Source organism: Pygoscelis adeliae, unplaced genomic scaffold (genome assembly GCF_000699105.1).
Source record: "Pygoscelis adeliae isolate BGI_AS28 unplaced genomic scaffold, ASM69910v1 Scaffold4, whole genome shotgun sequence".
In the NCBI taxonomy this organism is placed as follows: domain Eukaryota; kingdom Metazoa; phylum Chordata; class Aves; order Sphenisciformes; family Spheniscidae; genus Pygoscelis; species Pygoscelis adeliae.
In genome coordinates, this window is record NW_008824986.1 from 10,706,846 (window position 1) to 10,725,161 (window position 18,316).

At 40.0% G+C, this 18,316-nt stretch overlaps 1 protein-coding gene across 1 annotated transcript in view; it reads left to right on the top strand.

Annotated features, from left to right (window-relative positions):
* CPXM2 (carboxypeptidase X (M14 family), member 2) overlaps positions 1-18,316 on the top strand; it is a 77,252-nt gene that overhangs the window by 25,578 nt on the left and 33,358 nt on the right. The window contains exons 2-3 of the mRNA XM_009325872.1: positions 1,687-1,796; positions 8,873-9,012. Of these exons, the coding sequence (XP_009324147.1) occupies positions 1,687-1,796; positions 8,873-9,012 (250 nt within the window). The remainder of the gene's footprint in view (positions 1-1,686; positions 1,797-8,872; positions 9,013-18,316) is intronic.

Here is an 18,316-nt window from a genome sequence, read left to right on the forward strand (position 1 = left end):
TCTGTTTGGATAATCAGATTGAAAGCTCTTCGAAATGAGGAACTGTCTACATTTTGTCTCTTGTGTAAGACTATCACTGTTGGTACTTTAGAAAATACAGTAATATTTAGCATTTGTCTTTACTGCTTCTGATGGAGACATTTGTCCCTGGATTTGTGCGAGAACTTTCCTAAGGATGAACAAAGAAATACTAGCGTGAATTGACAGCACGTAACGTTTTTCCTGAGGGATTTTAGGTTGTTATGAGCTAAGGAGGAGCATGGGAAATCTCATATGTTTTGCCATATGAGATTTGTGCATAGTAATGCAAAACTACATCTGAAAGCTAGACATGGTCAGGATGAGATTCTCAGGTACATACCCTCATGACATTTTGGTGAGTGATAAAAAATATATATGTAAGTGGGATACAGGTGTGAAGCGTGGGAGTGAGCTCTTTCTTTGACAATTCTCCAGCAACCATGGCACAAGGGAGATCGCGATCCCAGCTGTCAGGCAGGCGGTGAGGAGGGATGGTTTGGGAACTGGAGGGGCGGCCTGAGGATTGGAAATGTGGCCTGGGCTCTACGACTGGTGCTCGGCTCCTGTCTCTGTCAGAGCCCATTGTGCAAGTTACAGCAAACCTCCCACACTCAGCTGCAGAAAAAATCTGTTTTCTATCCAAACCCAGAAGTTACACGGCCATGGCAGTGCAAAACCTAGTCTAACCTAACAAGTACCTGGTCTAAATAATAAGTATGACACTGCTTTCCACCTCTGCCCCATGCAGACTTTCCAATTCCAGCTGGCGCTGACTTTGGGGTCTTTAAATTGTGCTCTGCTGTACAATTTAGGTGCTCCCAAAGTGTCTTTCTGTGCTTTTGTTCACCTCCTGTGAAACACTGAGAGCGAGTCTTCCCCACCTCACCATGGTATTTTGAGGCTAAATGTGCTAAGCATTGTGAGGGACTTAAATACTGTACTGGCTGGGGTCATTTTAGAGCAGAATATTTTTCTGATAATCATGAAGGAGACTCTTTCCAACATCTTATCTTCCAAAGCCAGAGCTCCAGGCTCTAGTTCGCTGCATTGCTGGCTAGCAGCTAAGGTAATGGCATCTGCTTTTCTTTCTTCAAGGCTTTGCACAATTTGGAGCTTAGAGAGATGGCCACTTGTTTCAAAATTGCCCTCTGTGCTTAGTCATTACCTCTGCAGAGCTCAGCTGTCTGGCTTCTCAGACCTCTGTAACAGATGCTATTGTGCAACGTGAGGGACTGTGATTGAAGTTTCCAGACCAGATTTTATTTAAAAACATAACTTCATACAGTAGCTTGGAATGAATGGGGGGCAGGGAGCGGGAATCAAAACAAGAGATGAAAAAGAAAAATAAAAGGCCCTTTAACTGGCATTTTGTACAGAAAAGCACTTGACAGGAAAGACTGAGCATATCCATGAAAAACTGAAGCATATAGCAAGCAGTAATAACTGAGACCCTCAAAAAGCCAGATCCTGAGCTGGTGTAAATCAGCATTGCTTCATTGATTTTATGAGAGCTGCCATTTCTCATTGACTTCAGTGGTGCTGTGATCATTTATACCAGCTGAGGACCCCAGCCAGTTTGGCACAAGTGAAGCCAGAAACTTTGAATACTTGTTTGTTTTGTTGTGTTTTTTTTAATTAAATTTTAATCAATCTTTTGTTTTGTAGATTGTCCTCCACTTGGTCTAGAGACATTAAAAATTACTGACTTCCAGCTCCATGCCTCTACAGCAAAGCGGTATGGCCTTGGGGCCCACAGAGGAAGGCTTAATATTCAGGTAACATCAATTTTTCTCCTAAGCAGGAGAATGGCTTAAGGTTGTACTGTTGTATAAAGAGAACCAATGGATGGTTATTGGTTCTGACTACTTTGTCAGCTCATGTAATTTAAATGAAGGGGAAACACTGGAATTATAGAAGTGAATAAGGTTGATGGATAACCTTTAGATTTGTGGGCCTCAGTTAGAAAAAACTCCAAACTTAGTGTGCTGAGGGTGCAAATCCAAATAGACCTCTATAAGAAAAAGTGGAGGCAGCCCAGAACTGCTCCCTTCCAAGCTGTGGGAAATGATCTCAGCTCCCTTAACAATCAGCCTGGAAGGAAGCTCACACAGCAAGTTGCTTTTTTGTTGTTTGCCTGTAGATAATGACAATGGTTAATTGCAAGTGTGGTTTTAAGTGAAGCACCTGCCCTAAGGCAGCTTTTCAGAGGCAACGATTATGCTACCAAAAAATGCTTCAATTCAGAAATCGCTAGCATACAATCTGCTTTAGCCTCTATTATTTAATACTAAAGATGTGCTTAGGTGCTTTGCAGGACCAAATTCTATTTTCCCATTTCTTGTGTTTCTGTTTTCCACTTCGTTAGTGCTGCTTTCTGAATTACAATCTTTTCCAGTGTAAAAATGTTACTTTTGTGTAATAAAGTACAACGCTTAAAACTCAAAGTCATAAACAGGATACTAGCAACAAGCCAACAGTGAAATATGTCTAAAGTTTATTTCATTTATTAGTTACCTTTCATTATTAGACCCTCCATTACATTTTTTTTTTCTTCAGCTGAAGGGGTTTGCTAGTTAATGAACTAAGACTGGGACTAGGAAGGATGAGCTCTAATCAGCAGTGCAGTTTCACATGGTGCCTGCTGCAGTGTAATGGTGGGCAAGCTGCTGGAAGGAGGGACCACTCTTGGTTAAAATCCTACGGTGCAGCTGCCCCTCTTTGCTTCAGCTTCTTCTCAAACCTCTGCATAAACAGCTCTCTGAGCTTCTCTATGAGTGGGGGGAAACAACTTTTTTTTTTCCTTGCTTGTTTAAATGAATTGATTTTGGTCCAAAAGTTCAGTAAACCACTTTGCTATGCAGCCACGTGATCAACAGAGCCAGCTAGAGGTGAGTGGCAGGAGCCCTCAGGCAGCATGGAGGTGGAAACAGGCTCTTCCTTTCCAATCCAGTGTGCAGGTACAATGGGTTGGGTGTAATGTGAGGTCTCACCTGCAGCCTTCATAGTTAATTCCTTTTGAGATCTGCGTGAGGTGGCTTACTTCTTTACTTCATATTGTCTGCTAGGGAAAAAAAAACTCTTATGAACAAAAATGGTATGCAGCTGATATTTAGATGGCTTCTATAGGAATGTTTAACTACTTTATTACAGTTTTGTTTGTATAGTGGCATAAGACCAAGGACTGTAATGCAAACCTTTGAATTCTTTGTTGGTTGTGGTTCCTCATTTTTCATGCTGGTGTTGAAGTTCAATTATTTAAACATAAGAATGACTGTACTGATTTAGACCAGGAGTCTATCTAGTCTGGTGTCCTGTCATCACCAGTAACACTGCATTAAAATAAATAGAGAAGTGTAAGAGTCTTATCTATGGATGATGTTTCCCCTAAATATAATTCAGACCCTCCAGCAAAAGCCAAGGGGACAGTCTCTTGCTGGGAAGCAAGCAGAAGTGAGGTGCCACTCAGCTTTTCCTTCCTGAAAGCTCCTGGGGCTTGGATCAGACCAAGTGCGTTTCTTTTGGTGTCCTGTCCCCTAGGACCTCAGGGCCTGCACTTCTCCCATCCCACCTTCACCTGCTGGGTAGCAGCCATGCCTGGGCCCTGCTGGGTATAACCATAATGCTTCTGCCAGTTCTGTGGCAGTGGCTTCCTTTGCATTTATTGTGAGAATAAGGTCCCCACCTCTGCTGCGCAGGGGCTGTTGTCCCCTCCCTGGAGTGCTGTGCAGAGTCTCGGGTGAAAGGACCTTCTGTCCCGTGCAAATTGGGGTTTTATTCTTCTTTGTTCAAAAGATGGTGCCTTTTTTTTGCTGTGAACAAAGACTTCATGACGTCATGCTTCTGCTTGATACAGACTTTCGTGTTGTCGTTTTCTTGAGCTGTATGAATTCTACATGGATTGATTCTCTTTATTATCCAAAAGCTGGTTTTGCTCTTTTCTGGTATAGGGACTTACCTGATCCCAGGACTGTGGGAGGCTCATATACAAATAATCCAACAACACCTGGCTTACAGCAAAGTGACTTCTCTGGTTTACTTTTCTTGTTTAAATGTAGCCCTTTTTCTCTGCTACATCTTTACCTCTAATAAAGATTTCTAGCAATCCTCGAATCAAAGGCTTTTACCCTTACTGGAAGCTTATCTGTATACTATAGATAGAGTAATTCCCTAAACCCTTGACCACTTAGAGTTACCACTATGACTGTCAGCATTAAAAGTATGGGCTTGCATTTATTTTTCTTTAGATGCTGCTTCCCTTGGGATTAACTTAAAGTTAATAGCACTTTAAAATTTTTCAAAGCCACTTAGAATTTGCAGATCTCTTCCCTGTCACTTGGGTTTCAGTGCTTAATTTTACTTTGCATTAGGACTTCTGAATTTCAGTAGTATTTAAAAGATATATACTTATAACCAAGAATAGGTACTACAGGGAACTAGTGTGTTAGATGGATAATGAGGTCCATGGTGATTTCTGTTCACTGCTCAAAAGGGCAGGTTGCAGTATGCTGGGGAAAGGCAAAAGGTACTGGTATTTAAGCAGCTGTGTTTTCATGCTGTTTAGTACTGTATGTAAAGAAAAACACTTGGCCCAAGTGAGAGAGCAAGAGCACTATGCTAAATGTATGGTGATGAGCAATTTTGTGGGCTGCTGCCTTTGTGGCATGGTCTGGGTACCACCACAGTGCCATTGCAATATTCATGTGACTATTGTGTTCCTCCCTGAAATAAGACAAAATCCACTCTCTGATCAACCCCATCATCTGATGCGAAGTCAGCCAAGAAGCTTAGGGCTCACCCCAGGTAACTGGCACTACCTCTGTTCACAGGGAATTCACAGAATAATGAAGTTTTTCAGAGGCTTCTGAGGGTTATTTTTTTCTGTTCAGATTATTTAAAGCATATTAAATTAATCAGGCAGCCTATGCTTTATTCCGAAGAAGAACAGGCTTAGCAGGACTGGATAAGACCTTCTAGGATCTGCTTCTCTTGTGACCTTGCACTATATAGGACCTGATTTTGCTCCCAGTCCTGTTTGGATGTGGTGATTAAGCTGAGACCTCTTGAGGGCAGGAGGAAAGCTACTCAGGTTGTAGAGCCCAGTATATTGGAGATCTAGCCTGCAACCGTAATAGTGGCACAACTAGTAGTAATTTAACATCATCAGGAAAAATTACAGCATAAAATAATATTCAGTGAGGCGCTCTGCCTTCAGGGATAAAAGTCATTAGTATTTGTCACTTGTGCAATAATTAGCAGTGGTTAAAACTTGAAATAATTAGTCAAATTATGTTTCTTCCCCATCCCCATTTTCCTAGTTGGAGAAATCCAAACAACATTGAAGATTAACCAAGTAATGCAATCATGTGTTTGCAAATAAGCAGGATGTATTGCTTCTTGTCTTTTTAGTTTTTTGTTTCACTAGTTCCTTTTGAAAAGCTCCATTGTCAAAACACAAGCAAAAGACAAAATTATTGAAGTTCTACTTTCAGCCTGTGTGCTTCAATTCTTCTCTTCTCTACTGGCAGTGGTTGTTATAAATACCTGTGATGAGTAATGCTTTTTTGTTTTTTACCTCCCAAACTTCCTATGGTAAAATAACATTTGTGATCACCCTGCTGGGAATGAAGATTTTAAGCAGAAGTGTTTTGATATTAGGTGTATCTTTATTGCTGCTCTAGCTGACTTGTGGCAGAAGACTGAAATTTCTTTCTTCATTTGAATACGTTTAGGCAGTAATATCTTTCTCCTCATTATAGAATAAGGCTTTTGGAACAGTGATGTGAGCGTTCTGTTTTGCACATGTCTGACTCAGAAAAGAAACGTGAATTAAATTCAGAAGTCATATCATTTGTAAAGGAATCGTAACCTTTTGATTTGCCTTCATCTTAGCTTCTGGGTACATAATAAGCAGTTGATTTGTTTTATTTGAATTACAATTTTCAACATTCACATTTATAGATAACTTATTCAGGAGTGACAGAAAAAAGTCCCTTTTTCCTATATTAAAAAGGTATTTTTTCATAAGACACCGCATATCGAGAAATGTTTTTGCATTTGGCTGCAAGTGAAATATAAGCTGGGTTAGACTTTGAGTTGTTCTTGAAAATTCAGTGAAGGACAAAAGGGTTTGTTTGAGACCTAGTCCTTACCTCCAGTTTTCATTAGCTCCTTCACTCTCCTACTTATGAAGATAATATGAATGTTTAAAATGCATAGCTTAAAGCTTATGTATGTCATAACTTGAACCCATTATCTCCATGAATTCAATATACAATTTTTAATTTCGAGTAAACATCTTGCTGAGAAAAGGTATCTTGATCTATATTCTTTGATTGAATATTTGGTGATAATTGTTCTTGTCTTTCAGGAATGAAAATTTTTCCAAAGAAATCTGATAGCAATTTTAACTACTAAATATTTGATCGAGTTTATAAGGGTTTTTTATAGAAAATATTTTGAAGGTTGCCATAGGGCAAATCCAAAGCCTCAAGCACCTCAAGAAAAAATACAGACTTGAAGGTTGAAAAGAAACATTTCAACACAATTTTATTGGAATTCCTTTCGTTTGGAAATATTTCTAATAAAAACTTCTCATTGATTAAACTCTTTTTTTTTTTTTCAAGTAGTACTCTGTGATAGTTATACACAGACACCTGCTTCTTTTTACCTAGTAAAAATACTCTTTTAGCTTCAGAGAAGCTGATGGCAGGAAATAAGAGAGCAGGAAGAAGTAGAACGACAGCTTCTCTTTTCTTTTATGCTCTTTCTGCCACTATTTAAGACCATAGTATTTTAAGCTGTATGTAACTGTAAGTACATCCTTTAGACTCCCCATGTTTGATATATGATATATACTTAAAGACATGCTTAGCTTTATTGAAGTCCAGTTGAGACCATGGAGGCTTGAGTATATAATTTAGGGGTATTTTGCAAATAAGCTCTTTTTTCTCTCCTCTGCTTCCCTTTTCTCACTGCAACGTAGAGGAGAGGTTTACACCCTGCTGAGGGCCACACTAATGGGCAATATCCTCAGTCTGAATAAGGACCAAGGATCCCAGCTGAAGCAATGACAGATATGGGTACTTGGTCTGCAGAAACTGGTGGAATTTCATCAGTGTGAAGGGGATTAGCACGATGCTGGTTCAAGGTGCTCTGCAGATCTTAATGCTTCCTGACAAGCATTGGTTTTAAACCCTAAGGCTACTTCAAATTCCATCTTATTTTAAAATGCATTGAGACCTTTTCTTGAAAAAGGGTATAACTCAGGTCAGTGATCATATTTATATTCTCATGTTTTCCCATTGTTCACTTCTCCTTGAAGAATTTATCTTTCATTGTTAATAGAGTTTTTCTCTATATCTTGTACTTCGACTTTTATACAAACTTCACTTTAAAATATCAGAGTTAGTACATAGAAGTAGGTGGTCTAATGTAAATTTAGTAGATGCAGGAAAACAAGTAACTTTTAAGATGCCCTATCTCAGAGTTGAATACCTGAGAAAACAGGAAGTTTTAGGAATTAAATTTAGGAATAAATTAAATTGCTTTGCAGCACTTCCTTCAGATGCCACCAGACTCGCATTGGGAAAAGAGATCAATAACTGCATCCTTTCTTTGGGACTTTGACCTACCCAATGCCCTTCTGGTAGAAACTGTCTAAAAATGGAGGTAGACAGACCTGTCAGTCTCTGCCACTGTAACCCAGCTATGGCTGTAATATCTGCTAATACTGCTCAGTGGGGAGCTCAGGGATAATTCAGGAAACTTAACTGGCAATTGTATTCTTGGGTACTTCATTTATGTTTTGTATATACACACACCAACTGAAAATATACCATTGAACATACAATAACTGTATACCAGAGCTTTAAGATCTGTCTTTAATATAAACCTACATAGTTTTCCAGACTTTTAATTTATATTTGGGAAATATTTAAGGGTATCCATTCTTGGAATTGCATGGATGGAAATGATAAATCCACATTAAACACAGATGAAATATCATAAAAATACATGTAGCCTCAGAGGACCATATGGAAAATATTCTGTGCTCTCTGTGGTAGTAGCCAGCTTGGTGCCAAACATTTCCTGGGCTTTAGTAGTAAGATAAATATCTGAAGACCTCAGATACTATGTTTCTTTAAATGCTGTTTCAGATGTATTTAGAATACAGCTTGCTCAAAATACCTTGCAGCTATTTCTTTGAAAATGTTGAGAAGGCTGTTTGTGGTGTTCTTGCGAACACAAACTGGGATATAGATTGGTACACAAGTTGGAGTACAGCTGGGAATTCCTAAATTTTTAACCTTTAATATTAATTTGCTTAAGGCTTGAATATCCCTAGTGATAAAAATTAATAATTCTGGGACTGAAAATCGGTGGGAAATGGTATTACTGTTTCCATATGCCATACGCTCCCCTTTGCTGCTTCCAGGGGAAAGGAGATTGCTCCAACACTAACCATTATTTACATGCGTTAGAGATGGCTTTTTAGGACTTTCATAACTCTGAAGACTATGTGGATAACTTGTTTTGGATAAAGGCTGTATCAGGCCACAGGCATAGACAGGTGGACTGAACTGAAGCGCTCTCTATGCTCTCTAACTTAAATTTCTATGTAATGCTGCTTAGTTTTTAAAAGGACTTTGCAGAATTCGCTTCCCCGCTTTGAGTAAGCAAGTATTTTGGTCACTCCTTATAGCTATTGAGAATGACAGTCTCAGGGGTCTTAAACTGGAGCCAAAAGAGTAAGTGGAATGAACGATGACTTCATGGGTTCTTTTCTTTTTCCCATGAAAGACCTTCAGTTTCTTGGTTCTGATTTGTGAAGACAGTTTTGCCTTCTCTTCAGGCAGGTGTTAACGAAAATGATTTTTATGATGGTGCTTGGTGTGCAGGAAGAAATGACCCGTATCAGTGGATTGAAGTAGATGCTCGAAGGCTAACAAAATTCACTGGAGTCATCACACAAGGAAGAAACTCTCTCTGGTCGTAAGTACATGCTTAGTTGTCTCCATGAGATTCTGAGCTTTCAGAGCAAGGAATTCACGTTGTATTGTGATTTGGTTCTTCAAGGAAAAAATCAACAGAAATGCTGTGTGACATCAAGTAATTGAACAGAGGAACAGTAAAAGGCAAAGTCATCATATATGGCATAAAATACAAGTTTAAGGGTAGAAAACTTCTATAGTCATTATCTACATCTGGCAAAAGAATCAACATGATTCCCTCAGATTATATGCCTTTATACTTACCTTGTCAAATTTGCTTGTGTTAACCTTCCTCATTCTTTTCCAATACTTAACTTGATTAGTTTAGATACTAGTTTCTTTAGATATTGGTTTAGAATAACCACTCATCTTTGAGATTTCCTAACATATAGGCAATCACCAAATAATTGGTGAAATTCCAAAACAACATGATTTTTAAATGAGCAGTTAAATTCTATATCTATACTTTTTTTCATTCTATAGAGGAATTTATAATAACCAAAACCCACACGGTATTTGCTGACCAAGATTGCAGTGTTTGGTAGGGGGCATGTTGTGCTGTATTTATGGATGCTAGGAAGACTCCATTCAGTTCGAGCTTGCTTTTAGGAAGGAGTGCTTGCCAGGAATAAGGCAGCTGCCTTGCTGCGTTGGTCTAAGGAGGCAATCCAGCCACGTGTACCCCAGGAACTTAACTTTGGTCTGATAGTGCTGCCCACTTCCAATGCTGAAAGCATTCATGAGCTTTCTGGTTACTGCCTCTGTTGCAGAATGAGTATGTTGCACCGGGAAATAACTGTTTTGCACAGACTTGTGTGCCTTTACTCATTTGTGACCCGCTTCTGAGCGTAGGTGCCCAGATTGCTGTATAATACAGCCAGTGTGAATGAGGTGAGAATTATATACCAGCAATACAGCAATCAGCTGGCATAAACAGGAACGGGAGGTGATAGTTTATTTTCTTCCTGACTTTTACAGTGTTTGTTCAGTCTCTTAATTTATCCTTGGGTCTCATTGCATTACGTGAGCAAATAATCCTGCTTGTGCTGCTAGACCTTTTGACCAAGTATGCAGGAGATGCACAGCCTTAGATCCATTCTGATCAGATCTCTTGCTTAAGAAAACGAATGTGCCATATAATAACAGGCAAACCAGAAAAATGCCATTATATCTAAGGAAAAAGGAAAAGTCTTTTTTTCCTTCTATAGTTTAATTTTCAGGGGGATTTTTAATTTCTTTTAACATTGCTGTGGGAGTAGGAGCCTTTTTGGCAATAAGGTTTCTATATTTATTCCACATTGTTCTGTGTTAGGTAGATAATTACTGTAGCAAAGTCTTATTCTTTTCTATATTAATACTCTTGACATTGCTGTTCCTATCAATACCAGTGCTGCACTGCTTCGTCTTGTCATATTGCTATTTTTAGTTCAGCTCTATTGTGAGTTTACAGCAGGACTTGACACTCTATTTATAGTTGGTATCAACAGTCATCTTTGTTTGGTTTTTAAATTACTGAATCTTGCTTTTGCCCTCTTGCCCTGTAACGAGTTGGTGGTCAGAACCCTCAGGGTCTGCAGGAAGAGCAGGGTTGGTGCTGGGAGAGCAGGTCCAGGCTCCCCCTGGATTGTTACTCAGATTTGTGGAGAAACAGGCACATTTCTGCTTCACAGGAGCAAAGATGGTTTCAGCTGCACTGTGGGGCAGGCTAATGTCTCCTGGAAGACACATCCTGTAAAACCAAGCTCTGTCCCATGGAGGGGCCAGGGAAGTGGGGAGAAATAGCCCCAAGAAGTGGTGACCTCCTTTCCTACCTCCAGATTGCACACAAGGGACTGCCATGGAGGTGGCTTTTCTTGTCAGGGTGTGATGACCTCCATCTCACTTGGTGTCTCTTGATACAGCCTTGGCTGCAGGACTGCCTTCCCTGGAGTCCACCTCATTTTTCTCTCTCCCTTCATCAGATTGAACAGATAAAATCAGTGTAGTTGGTGTTTGTATGCTCTGATTATGCATGTGTAAATCCTTAGAGTTTAAAAATAACTTGGTACTCCCCGAGGTACCAAAGTAGATGTTCATGTTTTCAAAAGAATTTAGGCTGATGTATGCAGCCCTCATCTGGGCCAAGAGTGGTGTCCTGGGGTTTCCAGAGTCTCAGCATCTTGGAACATCATACCCAAGAAGATGGAAGATGCTGCTTTCTGAATTAATTATGTTGTTGCATCTGAAAGATGGTCTTCTTGGTATGACTTTCTACCCCAATTCCTCCAGCGGTCAAGAAAGTGAGAGGAAAAGAAAAAACCATGAAATCCTGGTGTGGAGAAAAGCTACACAAAGGGAAATTGAATTCAGACAACAGTAGAGTCCCTGAGCTTGGAGCGGAAGTTGCCTTAGGGTAGGGTTCAGAGGTACTGATGGAAGCTTTGGTATTGCAGCAAACTCAGGAGATAATGACCTGACTGTAGTCATAAAGGTTGTATGCAGTGAATTGACTTGTAAGCCAGCCTGGGAGAAACAGGCTGGTAGGACTTTTGGTGTGGGCAGGTTCTTTTGTGACTGTTTTGCTATAACAGGCACTAGAAGCAAAGGAGACTCATTAGCTTCCTTCTCTTATACTTAGCTACTGACTGTGATGGTATCAAAAAGGACTGTTTATGATATGAAAGTTTTTACAAAAAGATGCCACTCTGTTACCTGAGGCACATTCCCAACTTTGGGAAGTTATGTGACAAGAATATAGTGCTTTCATAACTAATAGAAACATATGTTGGCGAATAAGTTATTTCAGGTAGGAGCGCCAAAAAGCAACCCTCTGATCTGTGTTGTATTAGAAGTAAAAGCCTGCCAAGCTTGAGAGCCAAGGTAAGATTTTTATTTAAGCCTTGGAGACTTTCCCAGCATTATATAAAAAGAAATCAAGACACTAGGATATATGCTAAGTTCACCAATGCTATTATGTGATAGTGATAAAGAATCAGAAAAACAGCCTTTTTTCCTTTTTCTTCTTTGTATTGAAGAAGAAACTTTAACAAAGTGGAAAAATTCACTTAACTAAAAGTCCTCTCTGAGCTTCTGCCTAAATCAGATTTGTACCTCTCCTGGTCCCTTTAGCTTCCTGCTGCTGACTCAGTGAGAACATGTAAAATTACAAGGGAGGGCAAGCAAGGACACCCCGCTGAATCCTGTAGCAAATAACTTTGGCCCTCATTGCAGGGCTGCAACATCTGAGTTATTAGCAGTCTGGCCTTTGATTCTGCTTGTCTTTCTGATGCTGTAGCTAGAGCTAGTATACTGATGGTGGAAGCAACCCTTTACTCCTCTATAGCAGCACTGGCAACTGCAGTCTGGTTTTTTTTGATGGCCCACTCCCCCCAGAGACAGTCTATTCACATCAGTCCTTGCTTATTGGTTTTTTGGAGCTTTATAGGCAATGGGTGAATTGAAGGTTACACTTGACACAATGTAAAGAACACAAGTGCATGGGGTTGTCGCTTTCTGTATGCTGGCAGGAACTGCTTCACCTCAGTTATTCCTCTCCCAATCTCACTTGGAAAGTTGCTACTTCTTGTCTGTCTTCCCCTGTGGGCTGTGGTTCTGCTTGCCTGTCCAGGTCTCTTGTGCTTGAGACATGAGAGCCTTGAGGAAGAAGAGGCCGAGGTGCTGAAACAGCTCTTGAAAACACAAATGACCTGCCTAGAGAAAGAAGGAAATCATGCTTGGTTAGTAATGAATACTTGAATTGTTTAATCACTTCCTTTATAAGGAACAACACTTCTGAGTCAAATTTTGTGATCAAACTGCCTGGCTGTGAATTCCATGATAGTCATGTGGAATCAAATGTTTCTGCTTTTCTTTTTTTCTCCTGTAAGAAGAAAAAACAGGCTTGGGGGGAGGGAACAAACCACAACTCCTGAATTTGAGGAGTCCTTCCTTTTACCAATCAAAGCAACCATGCGGACTCAAGGGCTATTGCGGCTCAAGGCACCTCAGGCTTTCTTGGGAAACCTGAAATCATGGCAAAGCACTCTTTTACCGTCATAAATGGCAAACTCTGCTTAGATTATCCAGAAGATATGCAGATGTTGAATTTCTCAGATAAAGTGGGGCCCAACTGCAAGAACCAGGACTCCTTTTTGCCTTTTACACTGAGGATATCCAAAACACAGAGGTGCACAAGTGTGGGGTGATATGAATAAAAGCTAACACCTTGAGAGTGGGCAAAATATCAGTTCCTTTGTATGAACTGAGAACATCTGGAGATCAGCGTCTCTGGGCAGTTACCACACTGTTTCACTATGAATATCCAGTAGTTGATAGACAGACATTGGAGACCTCTCTTTGCAGAGCTGTTTTGTTTGCCTTCTCAGGGTATAGGAAGTTATGTTAGTGATGTGACCTTTTAGAAAGGCATGTGACATCCTCATCTGAGAGGTGGATGGTACCATAGCTGGTTTATGGCTGAATATTTGGGGGAGAAATGCTATATGTAATTCTTCATATTGCTGCCAATATATTCTTCAGTTTTATGAACCGAGTGTCTTTAAACAACTGTTCAAGCCTGTTGAGTGGGACACTGGGAGCATCACTGTGGAATTGTGCCATATATTTAAAGCAATCGTGGTAGTTTAAAATATACACTCTCTTGACAGAGAGGGGAAAAAAATATTAATCATTCTTAGCAGTTTGGCAAGAATCTAAAAAACATAGGAATACATGTTTCCCACAACCCAAACAATCTTTTGATAATTTAGCACCATCTTTTGTGTCAAGAGAAGACCCAGATGTCTAAATGTGTACTGACTGTAATATAAAGCTTCAGACTGTTTCAACGCAGATGATGATTTGATTTTTTTAGAAGATGCAATGTCTCAGTGAGTAAGATGTATTTGTGACTTGATGCATTTTATTAAAATTAATCTTTCAACCATGTTAAACTATGTATTATCACTGCATGTCATGAAATAACAAAATGACAACAATAATATAAAGCGTGGGTGAAATACTCTGTGCAGAAAGCTCAAATTCCAAAGCAAAATTCTGAAATTTTTAGAAAAAAATCAAAACAGACTTATTTCTAAGTAAGTTTTCTTAAGACCTTTCAGGCTTATGGAAATATTGAAGATTTTTTTACTTTTATGCAAGATATTTGTCCTTAAGAGGAAAAAAAAAAAGAGGGGTGGCCATTTTTAAAGTCTGATTTGGGTAGAGGTTAGTCCGTGTGCCTTGCAAACCTGCAACAGGGCTTAAAAGGCTAGTTAGTTGGAGGAAACAACAAATCAATGATGTTGCTGGCTGGAAGAAATAATTACAATGGCTTACACATACTGCTTTACTCTAAACCGACCCACTTTTAAACTGGTCAGTTTTGTTCATCACTGTTGAAGCTATGTTTTAACTAGAAGCTAGTGTAGACACTATTACGTGCTCCCTACTGTGTCACTTTGCTACTCTACAGGGATAGCAAATAAATATCCAGCAGATTTGATATTGTGTCTGATCATGCTTTTGCTAAAGACAAGATACTTGTAATTGAATGGGGGAATAATTTTGCGATTTTCTGTAGTACACCCTCATACTCAGCCTGTTCTGTGTAGTATAGCCCTTCATGATCCCCCAGCATCCCTTTTGACAAACTGTCCTTAGGGAATGGTAGGTCTGTAGCAAGCTGGGTACCTTCCAGAGATATAGTTGAGGATAAACTTAGGTCAGTGTAGTTTACTTGCTTCTAATTTTGGCAGTACAGCATTCTGCTCTTTAGTCAAAAAATTGAATGTGTTCCCCCAAACTTTAATTTATTGCTATACTCACTGGCAATTCCTGAGGAGCTGAGATCTGCTTTTATGGACAGTCTGTATGTGAGGATTGCAAGATGGTAAACTTCCTTGCTTGCAAGAGGATAAAAGTCCTTGCTTCCTCCCCAGTTCATCAGCCATTCATGATATTAAGACCATGGCCTCAGTAGTAAGATTGGCTTCATGAAGAGAGAATCACATCAGCGTCTTCAGTATTCCAATAATCAGCGTATAAAGAGCAGTGATAATCCCTTCAGTGTAACTGCATTGGCATTTGGGACCACATAGTGGCTACTCATAGGTATTTGAGTTGTTTCTACAGATACCTAAGAAAACAGAATTTTGCACTGTATGCAAGAAGAAGGGACAAAATATAACAACAGCGCAATGCTGCTTTTGAAAGCATGGTAGAATAAACTCTAGATCTTGTCTGCCTCACAAGGACAACAGACATATGTGGCATTGACTTTCAAAGTAGTACCACCTATCCCCACATAGAGGCTGTGAAAACACACTCTGATGAAACTTCGGCAAATTCAATGAAAATGTCTTGCTGTTTTACCCAAATCATATAATAAAATAAGCAGCTGCTGTGTACTGACTTGAATTGTTACGGTGCATTAAATCAGTGCAAACTGTTATTTGCCCTGACTGGGTGACAGGACTGCAGAGATTATTACAGCTTCCCCAAAGTCAGACTCTGAGTGAATTGTTCCAAATCCACTGAAATCATATCAAGTATATTGATGGGAGTTATAAAACAACCTGAATTCAGTGTAGAAAAAAACGTCCCTTTAATATATTAATGTCACCAGTTACATATTATGCTAGTGTTTATGATTGCTTTTCTTAAGAAATTATATTTTCTGTTAACTCTGGCTTGGTGGAGCCATCTCACAGGCTTTCAGTTGTTGCAGCACTGAGTCAGCCTTTGGCAGCTTCAGTCTTGAGTGCTCTCTATCTATTTGCTTAACTTCAATCCCTGTGCCATGTTAATCTTCCATCTCGATTCTTGTGCCCTACACAGGATTTTGGTACAGCGTTCACTGCTGCCGATGAACACTCACCATCCACTCCCAGCGTTGGGGAGCTGGGTTTGTGACCAGCTCAGATGATCCTGCGTAGGTGGAGTTCTGACAGCACACCCAGAAATGTATTTATACTTTCACAAGTTTGTTTGACAAAAATGTCAAAACTGATGATGTTCCGTTGTGGGTATGACTTGTCATGGTGCTCTTGCCCCAGTTATGACTCTCTTGCCAGAGACTCGGTGACTCACTGTGCAGCGCTGGGAGGGAGCAGGTCACTGCCATCCCCATGAGGAGTGCTCCTGCCTGGTTAAACACCACTTTGCACTGGGAAAGGGTGGTGGTGCGTGGACAGAACCTGCTTTGCACAGTGAGGCTCGCTGGGAATGTTCAGAAGAGGAAGGAAAGCTTTTTAACCTCTGTGGAAGGGACTACAACGGGCAGTTTGAAATCATGAGCTGAAGCCTTTAGGAAAAGCATACATCAAATGAATACAGGCCTCTGTTGCAACAGATTTATCACACTTATTAATCACAGCCTTGATTTGTATATTTTGCATGTGCATTATGACTCATTGCAATCAGAGTGACTGTGGGGGGTGTTACCTAAAGGACATCAGGCAGCTGCTCCTTTCCCCTCCACCTGCGCCCTGAGCAGCCTTCCCAAGTCAGCATTCCTTCTGCATGCACCAAGTGGCACTCAGCCACATCTTTGTGTGCACTTGGTAGGCGTGAGCCCTTTCAGCATTACTTTAAATATGCTCACAGCTGTGCACACGAATGGCAGTATTTGCTGGTTACTGTCAGAGCTTTTCATTTTCCATTACTTGAAAATTCACGGGAAGGAGACGAAAAGGCATAGTGAGGCAGTGCCTATATAGTTCAGATTTTTCTCCTCAAATACGTGACCGATTTATGAAGGTGTGATAGGCACAAACAAGAATGGAAAATTGAAAATGTCACAAAAGGAGGTTTAGAAGAAAAGGAATCACAGCTTGTTTGTGTTTAGCAGATATAGAAGATATGAAAGGGGAAAGTCTGGTGTAGGCAGAACTTCAAACACATGCAGATCTCTTTGCAAAGAGTGGCCTGAAATGACAGATGTTAAGACCATAAAATGTTTGGGGCAGAGGATGTCTTTGACCCTACGCAGGAGGCCTGGCACCTTCAGGTGTTACTGTCTGAATGTCCAACAGCAAAAGGAAACACCTACAGCTGGCACCAGATTTTCTAGAAAGGTCAGAAAGTCAGAGATTAAAACCTTGTAAAAACCTGGCTGTAAGTGGCAGCTGTTGGGTGGAAAATGCATTCGCAAACCCCAAACCTCCTCACTGAGAAGAGAGTTTGAAAAATCTATGCTTAATTCATTCTAAGCAAGTGAAATTCTGGCCTTGAGCTTTTCTTCATAGGGCCTCTGAAGAGCCAGATTTCACAGCAGTGTATTAATTTAAGTCAGCTAGAAGCAATTTTAAAAATTAAGCATTCAAAGATTTCAATTATTAAAAAAAATACCCTTGCTTGCTAGTTAAGCTCCATCTCTTAAATCATATTTATTTTAATTAGTTTGTAAAACTTGCTGGGCTACCTGCGGTTAGCCTGAGCATTTTTTTGACTTGGCTTGTTTTTGAAACTGTTGGGCAGTGGGTGATTTAAAATTTTATCAGCATAAATATTATTATAGAATATTAATATTAATGGTTTTACATTTAATTGCATGAGACTACAAATTATTCTTTCAAGCAGAAAGCCATTTAATTGCCAGCATGCTGATTCTGTGGCATGAGTACAGTTTAATCTAAAGTTTGCCTAGCATTTTTTTGGTATAGAGATTCTGCTATTTCGAGTGGTTTGGCTTGTCAATTTATATATTATTGGAGGATACACATCTGTGTGCCTGTCTGGTTCTGCTTTCTATTAATTTTAGGGTTTTGTAATGCAGATAAATCAGATTATCATGACAGCAGAAGAATAATATGGTCGGCTGGAACCAGGTCCGTTGTAGATGATGCTGACATGAACTCTGCCAGTGTTTGCTAGTCTCATCCCCAGCATCTCTACCACTGTGGGCTTGAGCTTCTACTGACCGGCACCTGCCAACCTTCCTTGTTTATCTCAAGTCATGTGGGGTTTTAGTGATGTGGAAAAGCATCCTTAGAGACTTAGGATAAGAGTATCAGATTTAATTCACTGGTTGCTTATTCAGCTTTCCATAATTGAGAAGCTTGGCCTTAAAATATTACATGCGGCAGATGCTGTTCAAATAAAATAAAACCATATCCACATAGTCAGAAGTCTCAGCTGATGTACTCGCCTGCTGAAGGCCAGGCAGCCAAACGCCTGGCATTTCTCCACTGCTTCTCATTTAGCACTCGCTGTGCGTTGTGCTGAGTTGGGATTCATCTATGTGTCTAATACACATGAAGAAAAGTAAGAAAATTATATTGGGGAAGGCAAGGCAGAAAGATGTTGGGTTTTTTTGTTCTGGTGCT